At 35.9% G+C, this 26,426-nt stretch overlaps 1 protein-coding gene across 4 annotated transcripts in view; it reads right to left on the minus strand.

Moving 5' to 3' along the window:
- PSMD12 (proteasome 26S subunit, non-ATPase 12) overlaps positions 1-26,426 on the minus strand; it is a 51,379-nt gene that overhangs the window by 11,728 nt on the left and 13,225 nt on the right. For 3 of the 4 annotated variants that reach the window (XM_044676661.1, XM_044676659.1, XM_044676660.1), the window contains 4 exons: positions 24,354-24,837; positions 14,442-14,501; positions 14,225-14,353; positions 1,135-1,242 (listed from right to left, as the gene is read on the minus strand). In XM_044676661.1, the coding sequence (XP_044532596.1) occupies positions 1,135-1,242; positions 14,225-14,353; positions 14,442-14,501; positions 24,354-24,461 (405 nt within the window). In that variant the 5' untranslated portion in view covers positions 24,462-24,837. Of the gene's footprint in view, positions 1-1,134; positions 1,243-14,224; positions 14,354-14,441; positions 14,502-23,736; positions 23,756-24,353; positions 24,838-26,426 lie in introns of those variants that run through there. The other variant, XM_044676662.1, reaches the window with a different exon arrangement.

Here is a 26,426-nt window from a genome sequence, read left to right on the forward strand (position 1 = left end):
ATCTCTTCTTTTAAAGTAACTATTAAAAAATGTTTAAAAGAATGCACCTTGATGAATACTTTCCAAAGTCTTATATTTTCATTAAACACAAAAATTCTAATTGTTTACAAATACCACTTTTTGCTTCAATACCTGTTTCAATGAATCTGAGAATCTTAATGCTGATATTTTCTGAATTGGAAGAGATTGCATATATCTTCTTATTTAAAGTGATTTTTGACTATGTTCTCCTATTGGAGTCACTTGCTGAAGACCTTTCTCTAAATGGTCTAGTTTTATTTTATTTTTTTAATTTTTTTTAAACTCTAATATCTTTTATATTTATCCTTCTATGTTAATTTTATTTGTTACAGGGCTAGGCAATGGGGGTTAAGTGACTTGCCCAGGGCCACACAGCTAGGAAGTGTCTGAAGCCAGATTTGAACCTAGGACCTCCTGTCTCTAGGCCTGGCTCTCAAGCCACTGAGCCATCCAGCTGCCCCCCTCTACGTGGTATAGTACATGGACACTTCATCTGTTATTTCTTGCTCTCATGAAATTATTGACATACCAACTTTTCTAATCATATTTCCTCTATAATATTTCCTTATGCCACTTCTTGTATATAGGACATCACTAGAAATATACTTTATCATACTGGAGCCCACTGGCTGCCTCTCCACTGCCCATTAGATCCCTATTTTTTTTACTTTTTAGAGATTATAATATTCTGGGGTATACAATCATACTCCATCACTGAAAAGATGAATTATAAAGTTGAATTTTAATCTGGGATTCATGGGTTCAGATCCCATGGCTTAGGTGAAAATATATAAAATTCAAGGCTATGAAAAGTAAAATTTTTACTTAACAAAAATAAATCCCATAAGAACAATCTAAAAAGAATCTGCCTAACCACATTAATCATTTCATAAGCACAGAGATCAAGATAAAAGAACACCAACAATTTTTTTTTAACTTCAATTAGCCAAGTGCATCAGCAGGGATGACTAAAACCTTTAATCTTCACTTTAATATTCCCATTTATAAAGATGATATCACACCCAGAATTTTGCATTTAAAGTTCTTCAACTGTAGACAAGACATTAGAGTTCATTATTATTTGCCATATATCATTTTATGCCATCACTTTACCTTTCCTTCTGTCACCATTCGAAGAGTGTCAATTAATCGAAGTTTGATGGGAAGATCTGTGATTTCCTCAACATAAATGCAGCACTGCTGAACCATTTTTGCAACTGCCTATATATAAAATAATAAAAGTTTATATTATTAAAATTAAACCAAATAAAGGAAAGATAGGTTTGTTTTGCTGACTGAAGTATCATAATATAGTAAAAATCTCAATCTGAAAGAGACTTTGAAACTGCTCCAAATCTGAAAGTAGCCAAGAACAGACACAGGTCCAGCCCAAGCAGCATATAGCAACTCTCAAGAACTTAGCTAAAAAATACAGTTGAGAAAAACCAGAGACCTAAAGATTGCAACTAATGCTTTGATTAGAGTGCTAAGGAAAAAATTTTAATTATTTGTTTAAATTATATGATATATTATAAATATATATTATATATATGAACTATATTATTTATTAAACATTCTGATTAATTTATACTTATAAAATATACAATGGTTACGCAACACATATAGAGTATGAATAAGGGGAATCAATGATTCTGTCTCATACAGAAGATCTACAGTCTCAGAAGGGAAAGGAGAGAAGCCCAAGAGCCATCTGCATATACCTCAAGAGTCTTTCAATGTATTACCATGATGACTAAAGATAGTAATAAAAGATTTTAGAGCTAGAGAAAGACATGGATTATTTATTAATTATTGTTAATAAAGACCAATAGAAGTCAAATATAGCTTGCTTAAAATGGCAGAGCTGGAATTCAAACCTAGATCTTTTGAATTCAAATCCAGGATTCCACAACACCATACTTCATGCCATCACAATGCTCAAAACGATGACATTAAGTCATCAAGAAAATATTAAATTGTATTCAGTTTAAGACTGGGTTATATTTAGGATGGCAGAAGCATACTTTAGAAAAACTTATCAAAAAAATTGTGAAATGCAAGTATTAAATGAGTTCATCTTTAGTTACCCCAAAGGTGGACCCAAAGACTAGCCCAAATTCTAAGATTTTACTGTAGCTTCCATAGTCCATTTCTATAAATGCAAAGAATTCTAGGATATATTCTAAATTGACTTATCATAAATCATAATAATGATTTCTGAAAAAAAAAATATAATTTAAACAACTAAAAAAGTTATGCAAGAATGAGAATGCATAATAGCACAAAAAAACACCAAATCAATATCCTTGTGAGAAAAAAAATAATCTGCAGCTTTTATGAAGATTTTTCAAGTAAATAGCAAGGTTATGATCTGAGTAAATTTCCTATTTCTGGGTTTATAGTGAGAATCAATTAATTAAAATCATTACTTTTTAGTAATCCAAAATAAAGGTTATTGGTAAATCTTTATCATTAAGCTTTGTGAAAGCAAAAATATAATTTTCACTTATATGTAAAAACAAAAAGGGTTGAGTGCCATTATAATCCTTTCATTCCTTTATTCAGTAGCTAGGAAGGTATAGAGTGACACAGTATGCCTTAATGGAAAGAACACTAGATTAGGTTATAGGAGAATTTAGTTTCTGTTCTGTCACTAACTAGCTTCCAAGATTAACTAAACTGCATCTTCCTCTACAAGGTCTTCCATGATCATCATACTCTGAAATGGTTTCTACCTCTTATAAACTCCTACTACATTTCTGTACACCATCACAAATTGTTTTGTACTAGAAAAAAATTATGAATCAAGTGGCCTAATCTAAGCATTGAGCAAGCTAGTGGATTTTATGACATTTCACTTTTCTGGGCTCAGTGTCCTCTTCTGTAAAACAAGGGTTGTGGACTGGATAATTTCTAACTTCTCTTCTAAGTCTAACTGTGAAATTATACTTATTTGCATAATGGATTTCCCTCTACTACCACACTAATAGTTCCCCTCTAAATCTTTATATGCTCTCTTCTCAATGCCTAGCCCTTGCACATAATTTCTTTGGATTTCAATTTCTCCAGTGGAAAAACAGGAGAATTGTACTACAAGGGTCTAAACTTTTGTTGAATTAACTGCCTAGATTCTCCAAGTTCATAAGCTGTCTAACCAGTAAAATGCCTTAGTTGTGAAGATAATTCTTTTTATTGCTTTCATGAGCTTCTCCACCATCTCTAATGTGAACCATGGTTCTGTATTACAGAACCAGATCTCCTAATAGCTAAAGGGAATGAAGTAAAAGCCTCAATTCACACTGATCCTTTTAATGTAAAATGTATAATTAATTTTGATACCCTAATGGTACTAAGGAGCCTACCACTGAGACCTAACACAAAAAGGAAGTTTAAACTAATTTCATATTCATATGTACTAGATTCAATCAATACAATAATTCTTAATACTAAATTTTATTTTTATCAGACCTTTAATGCCACTGATAAAAAGGTATTCCCAGAAATGAAACTCTCTTTACTGATACATGTTATAGAGTTATTACTAGGGGTACTGAGAAATTAAATGACTCGCTCAGGGTGACAACAGTACATTTTAAATAGCTATTTAAAAATTTTCCTCAACATGGTACACAGCAACAGTGTAATATAAAGATGATCAACTGTGAAAGATTTAGCTACTCTGATTAAGACCATGATCCAAGAGAATTCTAAGACACATGAGATAACTGATAAACTCAGAGTGCAGACTGAATTAATACTAAGTATCAGTTACAAGGAAGAAGAGCAGTAAGGGATAGACAACTGAGGTTAAGAGACTTGGGTCTCACAGCTAGAAAGTATCTGAGGCCAGATTTGATCAGGTTCTCCTGTCTCCAGGCTTGGCTTTCACTGAGCCACCTAGATGCCACTGAAGCATACTTTTTAAACTTGATTTTTCTTGGTTTATTATGTTTTCTTTAACAACATGGCTAGTATGGAAACATGTTTTGCATGACTTCACACATGTATAACAGATATATTATTGCTTGCCTTCTCAAGAGGTAGGAAAACAATGAGAGGGAGGGAGAGATTTGAAACTTAAAGTTTTTTAAAAAGAATTTTAAAACTTTTTACATGTAATCAGGAAATATTTAACAAAATAAAAATATATTTTAAAAAATTTTAACTCAGAAAAGTCAGATTCCTTATTTTATTTAAAAAAATTTTTCACTTTCATTCTCTAGTGGCTAGAGCAAGAGATTTACATGAATCCTGGACTTTTATTTTTAGTTCTAATACTAATATTTTAAATGCTTGATAATAAAATATTTATAGAGGCAAGCTATGAATAAAAAGCACAAGATGAAAAATATAAAAATGGATATACATCCAAGAGGATTGCTCAAAATATGAATTTACATAATACTTAAACATTTAAATAGCACTCTAGTTTACATAAAACTTTAAAAAATAATTTTCATAGGTGTGAAATACAACATACTATTACTCCTCTTTTACATACGAGGAAACTAAGGATCAGAGAGATGTAAACTGAGTTGTCCATGAGCTTTGAAGTGACAGACTAAGACTTAAACCTAAGTCTTTTGATTTCCAGTTCAATTCTCTCTTGAGAATATCTTCCATGCTGCTTCTCTCAGAGATTAGGAGGCAGATATATAAAGATGCAATAAGACAATCCTACAGTTATCTTAAATTCAACATGTTTAAAATTGAATTCATTATCTTTTCTCCTAAGCATTTCACTCTTCCTAATTTTCCTATCTCTGTCAAGACCAACACTATTCTAGTCACCCAGGCTCACAATCTAGGTCTATTCTTCAATTCCTCTCTCTCTCCCCCCATATTCAAATAACTAACAAAGCCTGATTATATCTTCATAACATCACCTTTATATAACCCACTGCTACCACCCTGGTACAGGTTCTCATCACCTCATATTTGGACTACTACAAGAGTCTTCAGATTGGTCTCCTAGCCTCAAGTCTCTCACCATTCTAGCCCATCCTCCATTCAATTTTTAAATCGGTATTCCCTTATCAATTCTTTTTTTTTTTAATCTTTTTTTTTTTTAACCCTTAACTTCTGTGTATTGGTTCCTTGTTGGAAGAGTGGTAAGGGTGGGCAACGGGGGTCAAGTGACTTGCCCAGGGTCACACAGCTGGGAAGTGTCTGAGGCTAGATTTGAACCTAGGACCTCCTGTCTCTAGGCCTGACTCTCAATCCACTGAGCTACCCAGCTGCCCTTATCAATTCTTTTTTAATAATTCCAGTGACTTCCTATCACTTTCAGGATCAAATGTAACATCTTTCTCTGATTAGTGTCAGAAGTTAACTTCATCACATCAGAACCCAACTTCTCTTCTTAGCCCTACCACCTTTCCAGCCTTTTTACACCTTATTTACCCTATCGTGCTCCAGGGACACTAGCCTCACTGCTATTCGTTATACAAGACACTCCATTTCCCCACACTGTCCATTATTACCAGCTAATGTACTTCATGTCTACAATTCCCTCCCTACATCTCTTCATCCTGCCTTTCTTTAAAGTCAGCTAAACTCCCCAACTTTGCCCAATCCCTCTTAATGCTAGTGCTCTTCCTATGAAATTACCTTCAATTAATCCTGTAACTATTTTGTTTATAGATAATTATTCTTATGGTGTCTTCTCCATTAGACTATGAGTTTCTTGGAAACAGGTCTTTCAACTTTCTATCCCCAACCCTCAGCACAGTGCCTGGTATGATGCAAGTGCTTAATAAATTCTTATTGACTTGACTTGTCAGGCTTCAAAGAGTTCATAATCTAATAGGGAGTGACAGGAAGTATACATGGATTACAATAAATACAAATTAGGCTATATAGCTATAAAGGAGAATACCAAAGTAGGGGAAGGTTCAGAATGTGTAAATTTGGTGGACAGTTCAGTTTAGGCATGGGGATAGTATGAAAAAAGGCATGTAAATTGAAGACAGAATGAGAATGGGAGATGATGAGTCACTCAGTTTAGGCAGACTATCTAGTATAAATTAGAACCATACTGGAGAAGGCCTTGAATATCAGGTTACGGAGTTTATACATGGATTAGGGAAGGAATAGATGAGTAATTGGAAGGATGGCTAACAGGATTTCCTTGAGAGGCAATTAAAAAGTCAGAAGACTGGATTTTACTGTTTGTCTAAAAGCAATTGTTATATGACACTTGGTCATCTTGTCTAGTAGAACATGATGAACATTTGTCGAAAGTCCAAGAAGATCATTAGTGCAGCTTATTTACCAACAGTAACTATAGAAGATGAAGAGTTAGAAATTCCATGAAGAACTCTTTATCTTAAATCAACACATACTTTTCTAATTTAATACAAAGGTAGGTATAGGAAGAATGGAAAAAATATATTATTTAACACTGCTCAAGATAATAAGAAGAAATAGGTCAAAGGTTTGTAAACAATATAAAAGGCTCATTACTATACTATTATGAATAATTTTTAAAGTTACCAGCACATCCTAGATAACCATCAATCACAAAAAAATGTATTAATAAACCACTGATGTAGGGATTTATAGTTCTCTCTATACAGCAAACAAAAAACCCAATTATCACAAAAACAAAACTAATGCAGCCAAAATTAGAAAGAAAACAGGAAACTGAGCAAAAAACTTATAGCAAGTTTCCTTGATAAAGGTTTCATTTCTCAAATATACAAGGAATAAACGCATAAAAATAAGAGCCATTATCCAGTTGATAAATGGTCAAAAGATATGAACAGGCAATTTTCAGAAATACTCCAAATCACTATTGATAAAAGAAACACAAATTTAAAAAACTCTGATATACCATCTCACACCTATCAGATTGGCTAAAAAGACAGAAAAGGAAAATAACGAATGGAAAAATTTGGACACTAATGTCTCATTGGTGGTGTGAACTGTTCCAGCCATTCTAGAAAACAATTTGGAACTATGCCTAAAGAACTATAAAACTGGGCATACTGTTTGACCCAGCAATACCACTAGTATGTATCACTGTGAGATCAAAGTAAGGGGAAGGGGATCTATTTGTACAAAAATATTTATAACATTTCTTTTTGTGGTTAGAAATTGAGGGAATGCCTATCAATTGAGGAAAGGCTAAAGAAATTGCAATGGAATACTACTGTGCTATAAGTAATAATAAACAGGATAGTTTCAGAAAAAACTGGGAAGACTTAGATGAACTCATGCAAAATAAAGTAAGCAGGAGCTAGGAGAACAATATTGTTATAATGATCAATTGTAAAAGACTTAGAGCTACTCTGATAGAGACAATGATCCAAGACAATTTCAAAGGACCCATGATGAAAAATGCTATTCCTCTCCAGGGAGAACTGATCAATTCTAAATGCAGACTGAAGCAACCTTTTTTTACTTCCTTTTTTGGGGGGGAGGGTTGCATGTTTTCTTTTGAAATATGACTAATATGGAAATCTGTTTGTGTGACTTTGCATATAACAGATATAGAATTATTTGCTTTTTCAAGGGAGGAGGGAGAGAATTTGGAACTAAAAATGTTTTTAAATTGGCAAATATTTAACTTCTCTCTCTCTGTCGGCATCGTCGTCCTCCCACCCTGCCCTGCACACTATGCATACCAACTTCTTATTCAGTCATTTTTCAGTTGTGTTCAACTCTTCATGACCCTATTTGGGGTTTTCTTGGCAAATAAACTACAGTGATTTGCCATTTCCTTCTATAGCTCATTTTACAGAAGACGAAACCGAGGCAATTAAATGACTTGTCCAAAGTCACACAGTCTGAGACTGGATTTTAACTCATAAAGATGAGTCTTTCTAATTCCAAACTCAGTATACTATCCACTATACCAGTGATGGGCAAACTATCCCCAGAGGCAGATTGAGGCAGTAGTTTGCCCATCACTGCCTTAAGCAATTCCCTAATCACTACATCTGGATGTGGGGGCATAGTGATTAGGGAATTGCTTTAAGGCAGTGATGGGAAAACTACAGCCTTGATCTGGCCCGCAGGGAATAGTTTGCCCATCACTGCATTATACTATCTGGGTGTCCATATATTAACTTAGAAAATCACAAATTAACATTATTTATATGATATTATACTTTTATTTATTTTGTTAAACATTGCCCAAATTCATTTTAATGTGGTTCAGGCCTCACTTGGGACCCTCAGGGCCTTGAGTTTGAATAATCAATTTAACTCAGTTTTCTAATTCTCAGTGTTATGGTTATTTAGGAAGTTGATTAGATTAAGGAAAGAAATGTGACTTTCTAGTCTCTTTGGGCATTACAGCCCTCTCACAAGTCTGAGTTCTAGAAAATTATCCTCTTTTCTGCTTCCTCATTCATCCCATACCATCTCCTGTCTTGATGCCTGTCTCTCCTTACCTCGACTTCATAGTCTCTTTCTTCCTTTAAAATCCATGACAGACATCATATTCTTCCATGAAGATCCATCCTGATCCCCTTCTAACTGATAACTTATAAACACTGAACTACTGTAGATGTATGTTTGTATTTGTTGATTTTATATTTATGCTACATATTTATACAAATGTATATCTAATTTCTGCTTAATGTAAGTGGACCTTTCTGCAAACCTTCCCCACCCCTGGAACCTGCAGTCAGTTTCAGGGTCTTGGACTAGCATAGCCAGCAGCTCCAGGACTTGGAGCAGAGGACCCCTGGGGCTGTACTGGAATTACCACTGCCCATTGTTAAGGTTGAAAGCTAGAGCCCAGGTAGATATAGGTTCTTGCCTTCTGTCAGGAAGTCAGATTTGGATAGTTAATTATATAAAGTGAAAACTGTCTACATACATTTCTTGTTTTCTCCATTGTAAGTAGTGGAAAAAAAAACCCTATAATTATCAGAGCAAAGGTACTAAGAGAAATAAAAATGAAAATATGATGAGAAATTAAGTAATTCTCACTGACCCATTTAAACAAAGAGTTGATTCTAAAAAAATGCAAAATATTTTTTAAAAAAGACAATGACAGACATCATCATCATTTCCTAAAGAAATGTAAATCAGTTTCTACAACAAGAAGGCCCTTATAAACCACCTCAGCCAAGAAACACTGGATTTATTTGACAAAGTTGAGAGATATGCCATCGAAAGATAATACAGTGGCAAAATACAACACCCATTACTATTGAAAACATAGGAAGAAAAGAGCCTTTCCTTAAAATAATAAGTAGTATTTATTTAAAACCATCAACAAGTATTATTTGCAATGGCAGTAAGTTAGAAGTCTTCCCAATAAGATCAGGAGTGAAGTAAAGATGCCCATTATCACCACTATTATTTACTATTGTACAGAAATAGAGCATTAGCCATTAGAGAAGAAAAAAGAAATTAAACTATCACTCTTTGTGGATGATATGATGGTATGCTTAGAGAATCCTAGAAAATCAACTAAAAAATTAGTTGAAATAATAACTTTAGTGAAGTTATAGGATACAAAATAAACCCACCCATAAATCATCAGCATTTCTATATATTTCAAACAAAACTCAGCATCAAGAGTTAAAAAGAGAAACTCCATCTAAAATCATCTAGACAATATAAAATATCCCAAGATAAACATAGGGATTATATAAATACAATTACAAAACACTTTTTACCAAGATAAACATAGGGATTATATAAATACAATTACAAAACACTTTTTACATTAATAAAATTAAATCTAAACAACTGGAAAAACACTAATTGCTCATGGGTAGGCTGAGCTAATATAATAAAAATGACAATCCTACCTAAATTAATTTACTTATTCAGTGCCATACCTATCAAACCACCAAAAAATTACTTTATAGAACTAGAAAAAATTATAACAAAACTCATCTGGAAAAACAAAACAGAACATTATACATAGTAACTAAAATATTGTGGAATGATCAAATGTGATAGATTTTGCTATTAACAATAATACAATGATCCAGGACAATTTTCAGGGACTTATGAAAAAGAATACTATCAATCTCCACAGAAAGAACTGTTGGGAGTAGAAATGCAGATGAAAACATATGATTTATCACTTGTTTATTGGAGTACACTTATTTGGTTTTACCAGGTTATTCACTTGCAAAAAAGAATAATATAGAAATGTTTTGTGTGATAATACATGTATTACCCAGAAAAAAAGAAAGATATGAACTGTCTTGTAAAATTTTACTCATGATAGATTACTAGAAATATTATATCAAAATAGCAAGAAACAGTAGAAGGAAAACAAGTTTAGAGAAAGTATGGCAAAAGATTCAGCTAAGACTTTCACAAAAGCATTTAAGGACAAAACTGGAGAAATGGATACAAAACGGAAAACATCTGCCAAGACTTTTTATAACAAATCATTTTCTCCACTAATAAAAGTGAGACCACATTTGGACTCTAACTTAATACACTATATACATATAATACACTAATAATAGATGTGGAGTAAAAACAAAGCAAAAACATTTTTTTAAAAGGAAAGGAGGGGGCAGCTAGGTGGCTCAGAGGATTGAGAGCCAGGCCTACGGATGGGAGGTCCTAGGTTCAAATCTGGCCTCAGACCCTTCCTACCTGTGTGACCCTAGGCAAGTCACTTGACCCCCATTGCCTAGCCCTTACCACTCTTCTGCCTTGGAGCCAATACACAGTATTGACTCCAATACAGAAGGTTAAGGGTTTAAAAAAAAAAAAAAAAGAGGAAAGGAAAGGAATAAAGACAACAAAGGAAAGGCAGCTAAATCGGATCAAATATACAGGGAAGATGTTTATGCTGGAGACAATGTTGATAATGTTAAAGAATCTTTGTCAAGATACAATAAGGAAATATACCAAATGCTTAGAAAAAAATCAGATGCTATTAATAATTAAGAAAATAGCACTCTATATGCCACATTCCAATCTCTACAAAGTCTTTATGAGAAAAATCTAGCTGGGTATCAAGGACATCTTTGACATAAAAATGAGAAAGAAAAAGGTTTTGCAAGTGATATTTTACAGAAGTTTCCATCTTTACTGTTACACAAACCACAGAAAGATGCAAATATCCTAAGATTCTACTGTGATGGTGATTGTGGAGTATAAAATAGCAGTTAATTTAGGAGAACAAAATGCTACCTTAAAGGATCTGCTCCAACAAAGTTTCTTTCAAGTTGCAACAAAGTGTCTCCCAAATACACGTCAAGATCATACAAGTCTTTAAAAGATTTGACAAAGGTAACCTAATTTGATCTGTTTATTAACAGCAGTGAGTCCCCAAACAAGGAAGGTAATGCTTGACAAGTTTATATCATTGAGGATGTTCAGCTCAAATTCCAAATAAAAAAGGAATTCCTATAGAATGTGAGGTCTTCAAATTGCTCCTGAGTTTGAAGATATTTTGCTGGGGGGGGGGAAGAGAGCCCAGAAACATAGCTGAGCTGCTTATCTGAAATCCAGTCATTCTAAGTGCAGTCAGCCCCCGGGAAAACTAATCCAAGGCTAATGGTCAGACTATGAAATGTTAACTGGATGGACAGTCCACAGAGCTTGATAGTTACTACATATATCTTAGATACTACAACTAAGCAATTGTTAAATACCTCTGTGTCAGGCAAAGGGGAGACAAACACAGAAAATAAAACAATCCCTACATTTAAGCTCACATTCAAATGGAAGAAACAAAAAGGAAATACATAAAATTATAAAGAATAAAATATAAAGAGAATGAATATAAAGTATTTGAATACATAGTAGTTAAATACAAGGTAAATTAGGAGGAAAAGCTGTACTAGTACTAGGTGAGACTTGATTACTTCTTTTTTTTAAACCCTTAACTTCTTTGTATTGACTCCTTGGTGGAAGAGTGGTAAGGGTGGGCAAGGGGGTCAAGTGACTTGCCCAGGGTCACACAGCTGGGAAGTGTCTGAGGCCGGATTTGAACCTAGGACCTCCCGTATCTAGGCCTGACTAGATCCACTGAGCTACCCAGCTGCCTCCTCGATTACTTCTTGAAGGAAGAGAGAGAGAGATGGTATGAGGCAAGGATAAAGAAGAAGAAAATTCCAGATGTGACAGCCAATGCAGAAACTTGAGAGAAACAGAAAGATGAGATATGGAGTGCTCTGTATGAGAGACAGAGGGAAGGGTAATTTGGTGGACTGCAGAATGTGAGAGGAGTAATGTCCAATGAGGTTAGAAAGATGGATAGAAGCATCTGTAAAGGATTTTAAAAGTGAAATACAAAAGAATATATTTTATCCTAGAAGCAATAGGAAGTTGATATCATTGACCAAAGGTTATCACATGGACAACATATTTGGAAAAACCACTTTGGCAAGGTATAGGATGAAGTGGAGTGGTGAGACTTGAGGACACCAATTAAGAGGCCATTATAATGATGGAGGCAAGAGGTGAACTATGGTGGTTAAGTATGGTTAGAGAGAAGGGGTAGGATTTGAAGGATGTTGTAGAAGCAGAAACAATAAAAGGTGGTAACTGAGGAATATGTGGGGTAAGAGAGAATGAGGAGTTAAAGATAATGTCGAGATTATAAATCTGAGCACCTTAAAAAATAGTGATTTTTAAAGGGAAATTTATAAGAAAAGTGGGTTTTGGGGAAAAGATATTGAATTCTATTTTGAAGATCTTAACTTCCAGTTTGAAATGCCCAACAGGAAACTGGTGATAAAGAAATGAAACTTAGGGAGGGGTGGGCTCCATGGAAGCAGATGAGGTCATTGAAAGAGAAAATACAGACAAAGAGGAATGGGCTCAGGATAAAGGCAACATTCACAGTTAGGACAATTTGATATGGATAATAAACCAGAAAATTAGGTTGAAAAGGAGGGGCTAGACAGTAAAAAGGAGAACCAGGAAGAGAACAGTGCCATAAAAACCCAAAGAGGAATATTCAGAAGGAAAAAGTGGTCAACATTATCAAGTGCAGTAGAGGGATTGGAAAGGATATGGTCTGAATCAGACTTAACAATTAAGAAATCACTCTGAAAAGTATACCATCAAGTGATGAGGTTTGAAATCAGACTTCAAAAGGGTAAGGAAAGAAGTGGAGGCAAAAAGTAAACTAGTTTTCTCAGAGGATTACCTTCATTTACTTTGTATACACATTAGAAGTACCTATGTCTTTACATGTCTTCCCCACACTAGAATGTATGCTCCTTGAGGGTGGGACCCAGGGCCTTCCCTTTCTTTGTATCCTTAGTGTTCAGCAAGGTGCCCAACACATAACAAATCCTTGATGATATGAGTATATGTGCTGATATGAGTAGGTGTACAAGAGGTAATGGTGGAAGTAATTTAAGGCTGAGGTTTAACAAAGAATGAGGCAAGAGTTTGAAGGATGAGAACAGAGGGCAGTTTGGGGTTAAATCGACTAATTACAGTCACAACTGGAAAGGTAAAAAAGTGAAATCAGAAAAAGAACGGTGGCCTGAGCAAATGCAAAGTGGTGGAGAGAATGGAGGGCATGATGAAGACAAGGAATAGGGCAAGAAGGAATAAAGTATAAGAAAAGATGGAATGAAATTATATTGTGATCAGAGAAGAATGCCAGAACATTTGATTAAGGAAATGGATTATACTTATGGGTAATGGTAATATCATGTGATCATTCTATATATGGCTGAGCAGGAATAGGTCATGGAAATCTCTTAGTAGAAGGGCAGGAGTTGGAAAGGAGAGGAAGATGGTGAATAATAATTAAGTTTTGAAATGAAGAGGACAAAGAATGGAAAGTTGTGTACATTATGCATGGATTTGATGTAAGATATCACCAAGAAAGAACTCTGCATCCAAATAAGTATAAGTGATACTCTTAGAGATGTAATACTAGAAGATATATATTAATCATGTAGCAGAATTTGAAAAAATAATTATGGTTGACTAGTCCACTGCTGTGCTCCAGGTAAACGTAGATAAAGGTGACAAGGAGTAAAATAGGAGGCAATATTTGAGGATACCAAAATATCAGGGAATATCTACAGCAGCAAGGTTAATGGATAATGAGCAGCCACTGAAGTTTTCTGAACAGAAAACTGGGAATTCACAAACTACTTTCTGATTAAGGAGATGGTCAAGAATATTAACCAAAAAAATGTAAAAGAATATTTAATTAAACAAAGCAACTTTCTAAGTATTATACTTATGAATTAAGGCAAAATACTGTACGCTGTTTTTAAAAAAGGAAACATAAGCTCACCTGTTTTAATTGACTCCTCCTTTTTGACAAAAGGATAATATTTTCATTAAGAAAATCCCACTCTTTAGCTTCATAGCACATCTTCACTACTGCAACCAAAATTCGAGATGTAGACACCATGTCAGAAGCCTGTAGAAATAAAAATAATTTGTTTATGTATATAAAAACATTAAGTGAAATCATTAATAAATTGCTATTTCTGATGCAATGTACTCACAGTACGGGTTTGTTTTTCCAAAGACAGAAGAGTTTCAATTACTTCTTGAAGTCTTCCTTCCTATGGCAACAAAAATCAGGGGGAAAAAAAAAAAAATATATATATATATATACACACACACACACACACATATATAAATGTTTTCTTTTTAAATAATAGAAGAAATTCTCATTTTCATAGTTTTCTCCTAAACATTTTAAGAAAATTTTTGACGTGGATGCTTCAAATTTATACCGACAATTTAAAATTTTCCTTTTTATTATTATGACTTGTCAAATATGAATATTTATATACAAAAAAGAAAAAGAACATGTAAAATTATTAAGTTCTGTTGCATACACATTGTCTTTTGAAAAGTATTTCAAATTAACATGTTAGTTTCAACACCATTCTCCCCCCTTGCCTATGTTCCCTTCTGAGATTACTTATGCATTTCTATAATGATTCATCAAGGGGGCAGCTAGATGGTGCAGAGGATAGAGTGCTGAGCCTGGAGTCAGGAAGAATCATCTCCATGAGTTCAAATCTGGTCTTAGACATTTAGTAGCCATGTGACCTTAAACAAGTCACTTACCCATATTTGCCTTAGTTTCCTCATCTGTAAAATGAGGTGGAAAAGGAAACAACAAACCATTCTAGTATCTTTGCCAAGAAAACCTTAAATGGGGTCACAAAAAAAAAAAAATCAGACATGATTCAAAATGACTGAATACCTAAAAATGTATCATTGATACTCTTTTCTTCTCTTTTATGGTATCACAATTACTGGGTATTACTCCTCTCCCAGTTCTCCCTCTACTGCCTGCCAAATAAAAACTTTCTCTTGAAACAAAGTAAAACAAACCTATACACTGGCTGTCTCCAAATGTATATTTCATTCTGTACCTCTAGGACCAGTGATGACGAACCTTTTGGAAACAGAGTGCCACACACCCCTAGGGGAGGGAGGAAGTGCTCCCATTGGGCTGCTGGGCAGGGGGGTGGTTGATGAGAGGCCAATGTGGAGAGGGGGAAGAGAGTGGCCCAAGCCCTGTGCTCTGCTCCCCTCCAGCTATATGCCATGCTGTGAACTATGCTACCCTCAAACCTAGCTCCTCTCCAACACCACCATAGGAATCATCTTCATGACAGAATCAACAGGTTGCTGTCTGTGTTGTCCCCTCATGCAGTATGTGAGCCCCCTCCTTATTCCCCTCTTATAGGGAGGGAGGAAGCACTCCCATTGACTGCTGGGCAGAGGGGAAGGGAGAAGTGAGGAATGCCCTCAGGCACATGGAGAGGAGGAGGGGAACAGCTCTGCCCCAGTCCCTCTACCTTTCTAGTAAGGAACTCTGGCAGGTAACTGCAGGCGTGCCTGAAGAGAGGGCTCTGCATGCCCTTTTTAGCAAACATACCATAGGCTAGTCATCACAGGCCTGGGTTAATTCTGTCAAAAGGTGGTAAACATGATTCATCTATCACCAGTCTCTTGTAATTATCATTTATCACTGTACTGATTAGAGATTAACCCTCTCGCTGTTATTTTCCTTTACAAGGTTGTAGTTATTGCCCAAGTTGTTCTCCTGGCTCCACTCACTTCAGACAAGTCCTCTATCAATTCATACAAATCTTTCCAAGATTCTCTGAATCTGTTCTTTATGGGGTATAGTGATATTCCATATCATAATTTGTTTAGCCACTTCCCAAATCTCCTTTCCAGTTTTTATCTATTAAAGAAATGCTACTATGGATGTTTTTGCAACATAATAATCATTTCTATTTTTCTTTTAAAAGTTTTTATTAGTGTCTTCTGGGTTTTTATATCGCCACAGTTTTCCTCACCCTCCCCACTCTCTGCTTTGAGAGCTATAACATATTATAATAAGTTTTAAAGGAAAAAGGGAAAAAAATTAGTGCAATTGATTAATACACTGAAATCTTTCTACCTTTCAGGTATAGGACTAGTGGTGGCATTGTTGGGTCAAAGAGAATGCATGCTTACTGTCATGCATAACTATACTTTTGGGGTATAGTTCTAGATTGTTTTCAAGAATGATTAGACTAATTAACTTCTTTAACAACTAGTTATTTTCCTTTTTGTCATTTTTGCCAATCTGATAGGCATGAAGAACTTCAGAGTTGTTTTAATTTGCATTTCTCTTACTAAGGATTTGAAGCATTCTTTTTTTTCATAAGGAGACTGAGAGCTTGGATTTCTGCCTTTTAGGGCAGCTAAGTGGTTAGAAAGCCAGGTCTGGAGATGGAGGTCCCAGGTTCTATTCAGATCTCAGATACTTCTTACCTATGTGGCCTTGGGCAAGCCACTTAATCCAATTGCCTAGTCCTTACCACTCTTCTGCTTCAGAACCAATATACAGTGTTGACTCTAAGATGGAAGGTAAGGGTTTTTAAAAAAAATAATGCCTGTTCAGGCAGCTTTCAGAAGAAGAAATCAAAGCTATCTAGTCATATGAAAAAAGATGCTCTAAATCACTATGGATTAAAGAAACAAATTTAAACAACTCTGAGGTATTACTTCACACCTATTAGGAATGACAAATGCTGGAGAGGATAGGGGAAAATAGGTACACTAATGAATTATTGGTAGAGTTGAGAACTAGCTCAACCATTCCAGAGAATAATTTGGAATTATGGCCAACGGGCATATAAGGGCAATAAAAGTGTGCATATTTGACCCAGCAAGAAAAAGAGAAAGGGCTTATGTGTACAAAAATATTCATAGCAGCTCTTTTTATGGTAGAAGTAGAAACTTTATGGCAAAGAAGTAGAAACTGAGGGAATGTTCATCAATTGGAGAATGGCTGAACAAATTGTGGTATATAATTGTGATAGAATACTATTGTAAACAAAGGGGATGGTTTCAGAAAAACATGGCAAGGGGACAGCATGGTGGTGCAGTGGTTTTAGAGCCAAGCCCTTCAGAGATGAGAGGTCCTGGGGTTCAAATCTGACTTCACAATTCCTAGCTGAGTGACCTTGCACAAGTCACTTAATCTCCCGCTGCCTAGCCCTTACTGTTCTTTTGTCTTGGAACCAATATACTCATATTGATTCTAAGATGGAAGGTAAGGATTTTAAAACAAAAACATGGCAAGACCTATGTGAACCAAAGCAAAGTGAAATGAATAGAACCAGGAGATCACTGAGACATAGTAACAGTAATACTGTAATGATCAACTGTGAAAGACTTAGTTACTCAGATCAAGACAATTCTGAATTCCTGATAAAAAATACTATCTCCAGAGAGAATTGATAAACTCTATTAAAGTATAATTTTTTAACTTTCTTTGTGACATGGAAATATGGAAATGCTTCACACAATTTCCCATGGATTATTAATATGTTGCTTGCCTTCTCAGTGGGAAAGGGAGAGAGGTAAAAGGAGGGAGAGAATTTAGAGCTAAAAATTTTTTAATGTTAAAAATTAAGAAAATTTTTTTTCAAGAAATGCCTGTATATCATATCCTTTGGCCATTTATTTATTTGGAAATGACTCATTTTTTACATATGTTCTTAATTACCTATATTTCTTGGATACATGACCTTTATCAGTAGCAACTGTTACAAAGAATTTTTTCCCAAGTTTTACTAGTTAAAAAAAAATCTTCCTTTCAAATTATATTGATTTAATTTTTACAAAACCTTTTGTAAGCAAAATTGTCAATTTTATCTTCTATAACCTCTTTAATCCCTTGTTATAAAGAACTCTTCCTCCAAGCATAGTTGTAAAAGTTATATTCTTCACCGTTCCTCTAATTTAAGATATTACAACTTAAATCTGAATAACAGATTCATTTATTTCATTCAATATATGTGATGTGAGAAGTAGGTCTGAAAATAATTTCTACCAGACTGTTTTCCAGTTTTCCAGCAGTTTTATGAGTCCTCACCTCTGCAGTTGGAGTTCCTGGATTACTGTGCTACTTTCAACTGATTTCTGAAATCTTATCTAACCTGATTCACTGATCAGCTTTTCTATTTCTAAACCAAAAAGTTCTAATGATCAACACTTGGCAATATAGTTTGAAGGAGAAAGGAATAGGGAAGGAAAGGGAATAAACATTTATATAACACTTACAATCTGCTAGCTGCTGTGCAAAACACTTTTTATGATTATTTTATTTAATCTTATACTCTAGGTTTTCTTCCTACTTTTTTTATAAAGTGTTTTTGTATTATAGTTATATTCATATAAAAACTTGTTAGATTACCATATACTTTATTTATTTGTTTGTTTGTTTGTTTTTTAATAAAGCCCTTACCTTCCCTCTTGGAGTCAATACTGTGTATTGGCTCCAAGGCAGAAGAGTGGTAAGGGTAGGCAATGGGGGTCTAGTGATTTGCCCAGGGTTACACAGCTGGGAAGTGTCTGAGGCCAGATTTAAACCTAGGACCTCCGGTCTCTAGGCCTGGTTCTCAATACACTGAGCTACCCAGCTGCTTCCTACCATATATTTTATATAATTGTTCTGAATGGAATTCCCTCCCCTCCCCCCAGCTCTTCTTGCTAGATTTTATTAGCTGATTTCTGTGAGTTTACTTTATACTTCTGTTACTTTACTGAAGTTACTGTTTCTATTAATTTTTAGTTGAATATCTAGGGTTCTCAAAGTATATTACATCATTTACAAAAAGTAATTATTTGTTTCTTCTTTGCCTGTGCCTAGCCCCTCAATTTCTTTCTTTTCTTATGGCTAAAGCTATCATTTCTAGAACTGCATTAATAGAAATGATTTGTTTTACTTTTGATCTCATTGGAAAGACCTCTAGTTTTTCTCCATTACAGGTAGCTTTTAGTTTAAGATAAATACTATTAGCCATATTAAAAAATGGTCCCATTATTTATAAGTTTTTAATATTTTTAATATAAAATAGTGCTGAAAACTGTCAAAAGCCTTATCTGCATCTGTTGATCCAATCACATGATTTAAAAAAAATTTGTTATTATCATGATCTATTATGTTTAGAACTTTCCAAATAATAAATCAACCCTACATTCTTAGTATAATTCTATATTCTAGTATAATTCTAATTCTATGGTCACAGTATATACCTTCTTAGATGTTGTAACATTCCAAATGAAGATGTTATATAATAAACTTTGGCCAGTGTTCAAACTTTTTAAAGTGGGCTTGGTTAGTGAATATGTAGAGAAAAAAGGAGTACTCACAAAGATCCAGTCTGACATCAAGAATAGGTTCCTGTAAAACTAACCTTGTTTCCTTTTTACAATTAAACAAACAGATGGGAAATGCTGTAAATAAAGCTTAGCTAGCTTTTGATTAAATACTTTTTCATGACAAATGTTGGACAATAGTATGATTAGGAAGATTTAGAACTATTTAAATAAGAGTATGTTCCAGACATAGATGCCATTTGTTGAAATGAAGAGAGGTAGAATATGGAATGAACGTTTTGGGAAGGGACTAGACTAGAGTGTGAAGGGAATAACATGAAGTAAGACTAAAAAGATAGCAGGGTACAAGATTTGTGGCAGTCTGGTGAAGCCTATAGACCCCTACTCAAAATTTTCAATGTGCAAAGTAAAACATGTAGGATTAAAAAGGAAACCAATTATGTTGAAATAGTTATAAAAAATATTTTATTTTAAAAATAAGGCCCAGACTCCAGGTTTAGAACCTCTAGAAGCAATACTACCAATTCAAGAGTTTTTTTTTGTTGTTTTTTTTTAACCCTTGTACTTCGGTGTATTGTCTCATAGGTGGAAGAGTGGTAAGGGTGGGCAATGGGGGCCAAGTGACTTGCCCAGGGTCACACAGCTGGGAAGTGGCTGAGGCCAGGTTTGAACCTAGGACCTCTTGTCTCTAGGCCTGACTCTCACTCCACTGAGCTACCTAGCTGCCCCAATTCAAGAGTTTTGAGTAGAAGAGTGATGTGATCAATGTGATGAGGTCTTGTGTTTTAGGAATATCAATTTAACAGCTGTGTAGAAGATGGAAGAGGAAGGAATAGTTGAAGGCAAGGAGTCCTGTTGGAGATTTCTCTCTAGGAGAGAAGTTATGAAGGCCTAAATTGGGGTGAAATCTTCTTGGGTTGAGAAAAGAGGAAAACAAAGGCAATCTGGACAGGCAAAATCAACAAAACTTGGCAACTGGTTGGATATGGAGGTTGATGGAGAAGGATGAATTAAAAGTTACTTCAAGATTGTAAATCTGTATGACCAGAAGAATAATAGTGCCATTCAATTCAATTTAGTTATATTCAATAACTGACTAGGCACCTATTATATTCTAGGCACTATTCAAAGTGCTGGAACTACAAAGACAAAAATTAAACAGTCCCTCTTCATAGACCCTATATTCTACTGAAGAAGAAACAACATATACATATAAACAGACAGTATGTTCAAAATATACAGGGAATAAAAATAAAGGGGAAAAACACTGACATGGGATAAATTAAAAAAAAAAACCCACAAAGTAAGATATAGCACCTGATCTTTGCTTTGAAGGAAGCTGAGGATTCAACAAAGTAAAGATAACAAGCAAGAGTTTTCCAGGCATTTGGGGGAACTGAAATTGTATGCAAAGTTGTGTTTAGAGAATGAAAAGCAAGGTAGTTGTCTGGGAAAACAGAACTCAGAGAGGGGAGTAATATGCTATCAGACTGAAAGGGCTGGATAGATGAAGAAGAGTTTGTATTTGATTGTGGAGAGAAGGGAATAGATGTGAGAGATGTCATGGAAGTATAATCAATAAGACTTAGTTGCTGGATAGGAAATATAGAGTTGAGTATCACTCTAAGGTTGCAAATTTAGGTGAATACCTAAAGAATGTGGTAGCTTTGACAGAAATTGAGAAGTATGAAAGAAGGGGTTTAGAGAGAATAGAGTAATGACTTCTGTTTATAATAAGTGTTTGGGAAGACAATGATGATCCAGGAAGGAGCTTCTTGAATCATCACTGTCTTCCCAAACACTTAAGTGTGGCCATCTCCTAAGGCTCTATCCTGGACCCTTTTCTCTCTCTATGCTCTCCAGGTTATCCATCTCCTCCTTCCCTTGGATTCACTTATCCATCCTGGTGACTCAAATCTTCAAATTCATCATAGCTGCTTCCTGGATGTGTCCCACAGGCATCTAAACTTATCATAAACAGAATTCATTATGTCAAAGCTATCCCAGAGAGAGAACAATCTCAGAAGCCAAAGTAATAGTCAATGTGACCTGTCAATGCCTGCAGAGAGGTCATAAGTATGAAGATCTGGAAAAGACCATTGGATTTAGCCATCAAAAAATGGTTGCTAACTTTAAAGAAAACCTTTTCAATCAAATTGGGGGCAGTGGTATAGAATGCAAAGGTTTTTAGAAGGCAATGGAAGATATAGAAATAAAAGCAATGAGTATAGACAACTCTGAGGAAGTTAAGTGATATATTAGAGTGCTGGGCCTGGAATCCCGAAGACTTTACTTCAACTCCAGCCTTAGACTGCAGCTGTGTGACTCTGAACAAGTCAATTTCCATTGGCCTCAGTTTCCTCATCTATAAAATAGGGGTAATAATAGTACTTACCTCCCAGAGTCAAAATGAGGATTAAATGAGATAATACAAATATTACATTATTTGTAAAGTGTTTTGCCTATCACACAGTAGAAACTTAAGGTTTATCCCCTTGTATTTTTCTAGAAGTCTAGCTGTGAAAGAGAAGATACACACACAGGCAGGCACACATGCGCTTGACAATATTTTAGGGACTACCAGGATCAAATGTATTTTTTTTAAGGATGGGGTGGATCTGAGCATGTTTAGCTATTATTATTATAGTTGTCCAGTAGATAAGAAAAAATTGGAGATAAAAGAAAGGGAATGATACTAGAGGTAAGCTCTTGGCAGATACCAGAAGGAAGGGAATCAAGAGTTGAGGTGTTAAGATTTGGCAAGAAGGGTTGCCTTTTATCAGTCTGAAGCAAAGAAGAGAGGATGAGGGATGATAAAGTGAGGTTTTGAAGTATAGAGTAGGGAATAAGAGTGAGCTTTCAATGGACACCTATATTCTTTGGAAAACAGGAAATTAGATCCTCTGCTGAATGAGAAGGGAGAAGAGGTGGCGTAGGAGGCCTGAGAAGTTTAGAATAATCACTATGAAGAATATGATGTCAACAAGAGAAGAATAATTCAAGAGTAGCTGATAGTTTTCATTTGATCTAATCAATAATAGGATCAAGGCATGTATTTAAGGAGATATCATCATACATGGTGAAGTTCCAAGGTAAGAATGAAGGCAGGGATTAAGATGGAGAGGAAAGGTTATTAATCTGGAGCTGAACTGGAAAAAGCCTGGTAGAACAGTATAACAAGGCTTGAGACAGAGTGATGAAAGTGATAAAGAACATGAAAGGAGAGGCTACTTAGTAATGATTGCAAAGTGACAATCTAGAAGAGAATATAAGGAGCAAGAAATATACTTACTGCTCTCTCTTGGCCTACTGCTTTGGAGGGCTTGAAAGAAGGAATATCCAACAGTAAGAAGAGTACCTAAGGATAGAGTATCTTTTGGGGAGAGCCAAATTTCCAACAGCAGAAGAGGAAAAGTGTAAAAATAAGAGATCTTGGATAAAATGAAAATTTTCAATTGTGGAACAAGAGAGCAGAGAAGAATGTAGACTTTGAAAGCAGGATTTAAGTGGATAAGGAAGGAATTTCTCCTTACTATGGAAAGAAATATAAATGGGAGAGGATTCAACACAGAAGAGAGTGACTTTAAAATAAAGGGATTGGGGGAAGGGAAGAAGTGGGTAGCTGGCAATTTGCCCACCATAAGATGAATGACCAGATGATATTTCAAAGGGAACAAAGTGAAATCAAAAGGGTAGAGGAACAGGAAATCATGGTTGCTAAGAACAGAAAGCCAGGAAGTGATAGAAGAAAGAGGGCCAGTCTTGGAGTTAGGAGGCCCTAGGTTCAAGGCCTGCTAGAGGACACATGCAAGCTGTGTGACTATGGGCAAGGTATTTAACCCCTCAGTAGCACAGATAACTAACTCTAAGGCTATACCTCACACATAAGTGCTGATTTGCAACACTGGAAAGTTCCACATACAAGTGAAATCACCCTACCACTAAAGAAAACTAAAACTATTTCCCGGGTACTTATTGTATAAAAGTGAGTAAAACCACGTATGATAACTACATTCACATCAGATTTTTATTAGACTCTGGAACTAGAAGGGAAATTCAGAGGATACTGGTCTATAGCATCTGTTACAAGTGGTTTTCTGGGCTCCTTTGAGTATAGGAAATCCACTAAACCACCTTTTTGACAGCTGTGTAAAGTACCTGTAGATCCTAGTATTCTGCACTTGGCAGTTCCCAGATTCTTTGTCTTTCCATTGTCTGTGTCTTTTTTTTTCTTCCCAGTTTTTAAAATAATCATCTTGGAGTAGATAGAACAGAAAAAAAGGGCTTGGTAAGTGGTGGTACAGCCTAATGAGGTGACTGAGGATTTTCTATCCTCAACAATCTTAAAAGACAGACACCTAAGAGTCTGATTAATGTTAAGTCAAACACTTTCCAGTGACAAACAGTTGGACTGGGTGACTTCAAACCCCCTTAAACGGGTGACTTTATGGCCCAGAAAAAGCAAAGAAACTGAAACCTCCCGAAGGGCCTGTTTGCTGAAGGGACCTCCCCGGACCGCATGCACTAAACAAACACCAACAAAAAACCGGCGGATCCAAGCTGGGGAGGAAGGAGGAGAGGGCCGCATATGTACGCACCGGCGTACTTCCCGTGAGGGGTCGTGGGTAGAGGTTGGCGAGGAGTGGTCTTTCCTCCACCTTCTCCTATGCCCATCCCGGGCTTTCTGGCCTATGGGAGGCCTGGGGCCTAGGCCAAGCAAGGCGCCGTGACTCAGCCCCTGCCGTCCGCCAACTAGTCCGGCCTCCCCCTCTCACCTTGGCCATACTCTCGCACTCGGGCAGGCGCTGGTCCACTGTGGCGCTGTAGTCCACTTCCATCTTTACGATGCGCCCATCTGCCCGCTCCGCTCCGCCGTCCGCCATGGTCGCTGCTCGAGTCTGAGAACCTCCTCAGATGCCGAAGCCGCCACAGACGCCGCCGTAGCTCCACTCACCCCAAACAGGATCCGCCGCCTCTCCACAGCCAGTCACATACGGAATTCGTACAGGCGCAGAGAAGGGCGCCCCAACCAAGGCCTCCCCGAAGGACCCCTCTGCTTAGACAGGCATTGCGGCGGACACCAGGAAGGGGCGGAGTCAGCTCCCGAGGGGCGGTGGCGCCCCGCCCAGAGGTGCTGCGTTTTGGTGGTATTGTATATTTTTTCTCACAACTGTGGGGTTTTCTTCACCAAGGCGCTGATCTTAACCTACGTCTAGCTGTCAGGCCGTCGTTTAGAGATGATCCTTCTTGTCCTTTGTGCTGTGTGGTCAAAGAAGGCCCAAGGAAAAGTGATGGTAATAAATCTAATGTTTACAGAGCGTTTTAAGATTTATAAAGCTCTTTGTAAGAACAAAGTTATGGACAGAGCTCAGGACATTGTTGGGAAGATTTGGGTGCCTGTCTTGCAAGACTATACTCCTTTTTGGCCAAGTCATTTGACCTGGGTTTCCCTGTCACAGGGTTGTGTGCCCTATTTTATTATTGAAGAAGCTCAGATCCAGTGACTTGCTCGGGGAAAAGCACAGCCAGCAGGATAGACACCCAAATTTTCCCAACAAAGTCGTTAGCTCTGTCCACAACTTAAAAAAATTATTTTTATGTATACACATGTATAATTTTATTATAATAATTATCTACACACATACATCTGTATATTTCTTTTTTCACTAAAACACTTCCCTGTCCTCATCAAAAAAGGGAACATTTCCATACTATTCACAATTAAAGAATGCTACTGCTGCCGAATCTTTGATGAAAAAAAAAATCAGTTTCAACATGTAGTAATGATTTTTTTAAAAGACTGTTCCTATATTTTTTCCACCGTTAAACCAATGTTAGTGGCAAGAAAAGAAAAAAAAAACAAACAAAAAAAAAACCCCAGAGATCGTGACATTTGACTCAATACTGGTGCACTGCTCTCTGTGGTCCTGCTACTCCTGGACTTGTGAACTACCACTTTGAGGGGAAGATTTTGAAGATGATATTCACCAAGGTTATGTAAAGTGTTGCCCAAGATGGCTGATTACAATGGATTTGGAGTAAAGACCTGGCTACCTGTGTGATCTCTGGCAAATTATTTCCCTCTCTAGGCCTCGGTTTCCTTATCTATAAGAGAGTTATTCTGCAAGAAACCTTTTAGATCTCAAATCCCATGATTTGAGAGCTATTTTCAATCTCTCTTTTTCTTTCTCTCTCTGTCTCTCTTCCTCTCCCCATCCCTCACCCCTCCCTCATTACTACTGATAAATTGCTACTCTTTTTTTCTCGGTTTAAAATTTTCAAGTTTGTTTAATTAATTTAGAATTTTTTCCATAGTTACATGATTCATGTTCTTTCCCTTCCCCCCTTCCAGTTCCCTCCCATAGCCAAGGAGCAATTCCACTGGGTTTTATATGTGTCATTGATCAAGACCTATTTCCATATTATTAATATTTAAATTGCTACTCTTTTTAAGGTAGATAGGAGGCCAACAATTTAAGTCTCTTTAGCAATAGTTAGCTAAGATGAACTACATCCATATCAGTCTGTTAACATCAATTGATAATATTGAATCAAAAGATATTTTGTAATACATCATAAAATATGAATCTAGCAGTTTTCTTAAAATTAAAATGGGAAACTCAGGTTGAAGGACAATGTCTTCTTTATTATAAGAAGAGCTGAAAAGTTAAAGAGTGTCTGGCTGGATACTGAAAAAAAAAAGTTTTCCTTAAAAAGAATGTCAAGGAACAAAGACTCAATAATTCAAGTGGTGTCTCTGAAATTTCTTTGAAACAAGGGCTCAATAACCATAGTGACACATGGTATTTTTATAGCATTTTTTTAAGCATAGACTGTCACAAGTGGTA

The sequence above is a fragment of the Gracilinanus agilis genome, chromosome 4, assembly GCF_016433145.1.
Source record: "Gracilinanus agilis isolate LMUSP501 chromosome 4, AgileGrace, whole genome shotgun sequence".
NCBI classification, from domain to species: domain Eukaryota; kingdom Metazoa; phylum Chordata; class Mammalia; order Didelphimorphia; family Didelphidae; genus Gracilinanus; species Gracilinanus agilis.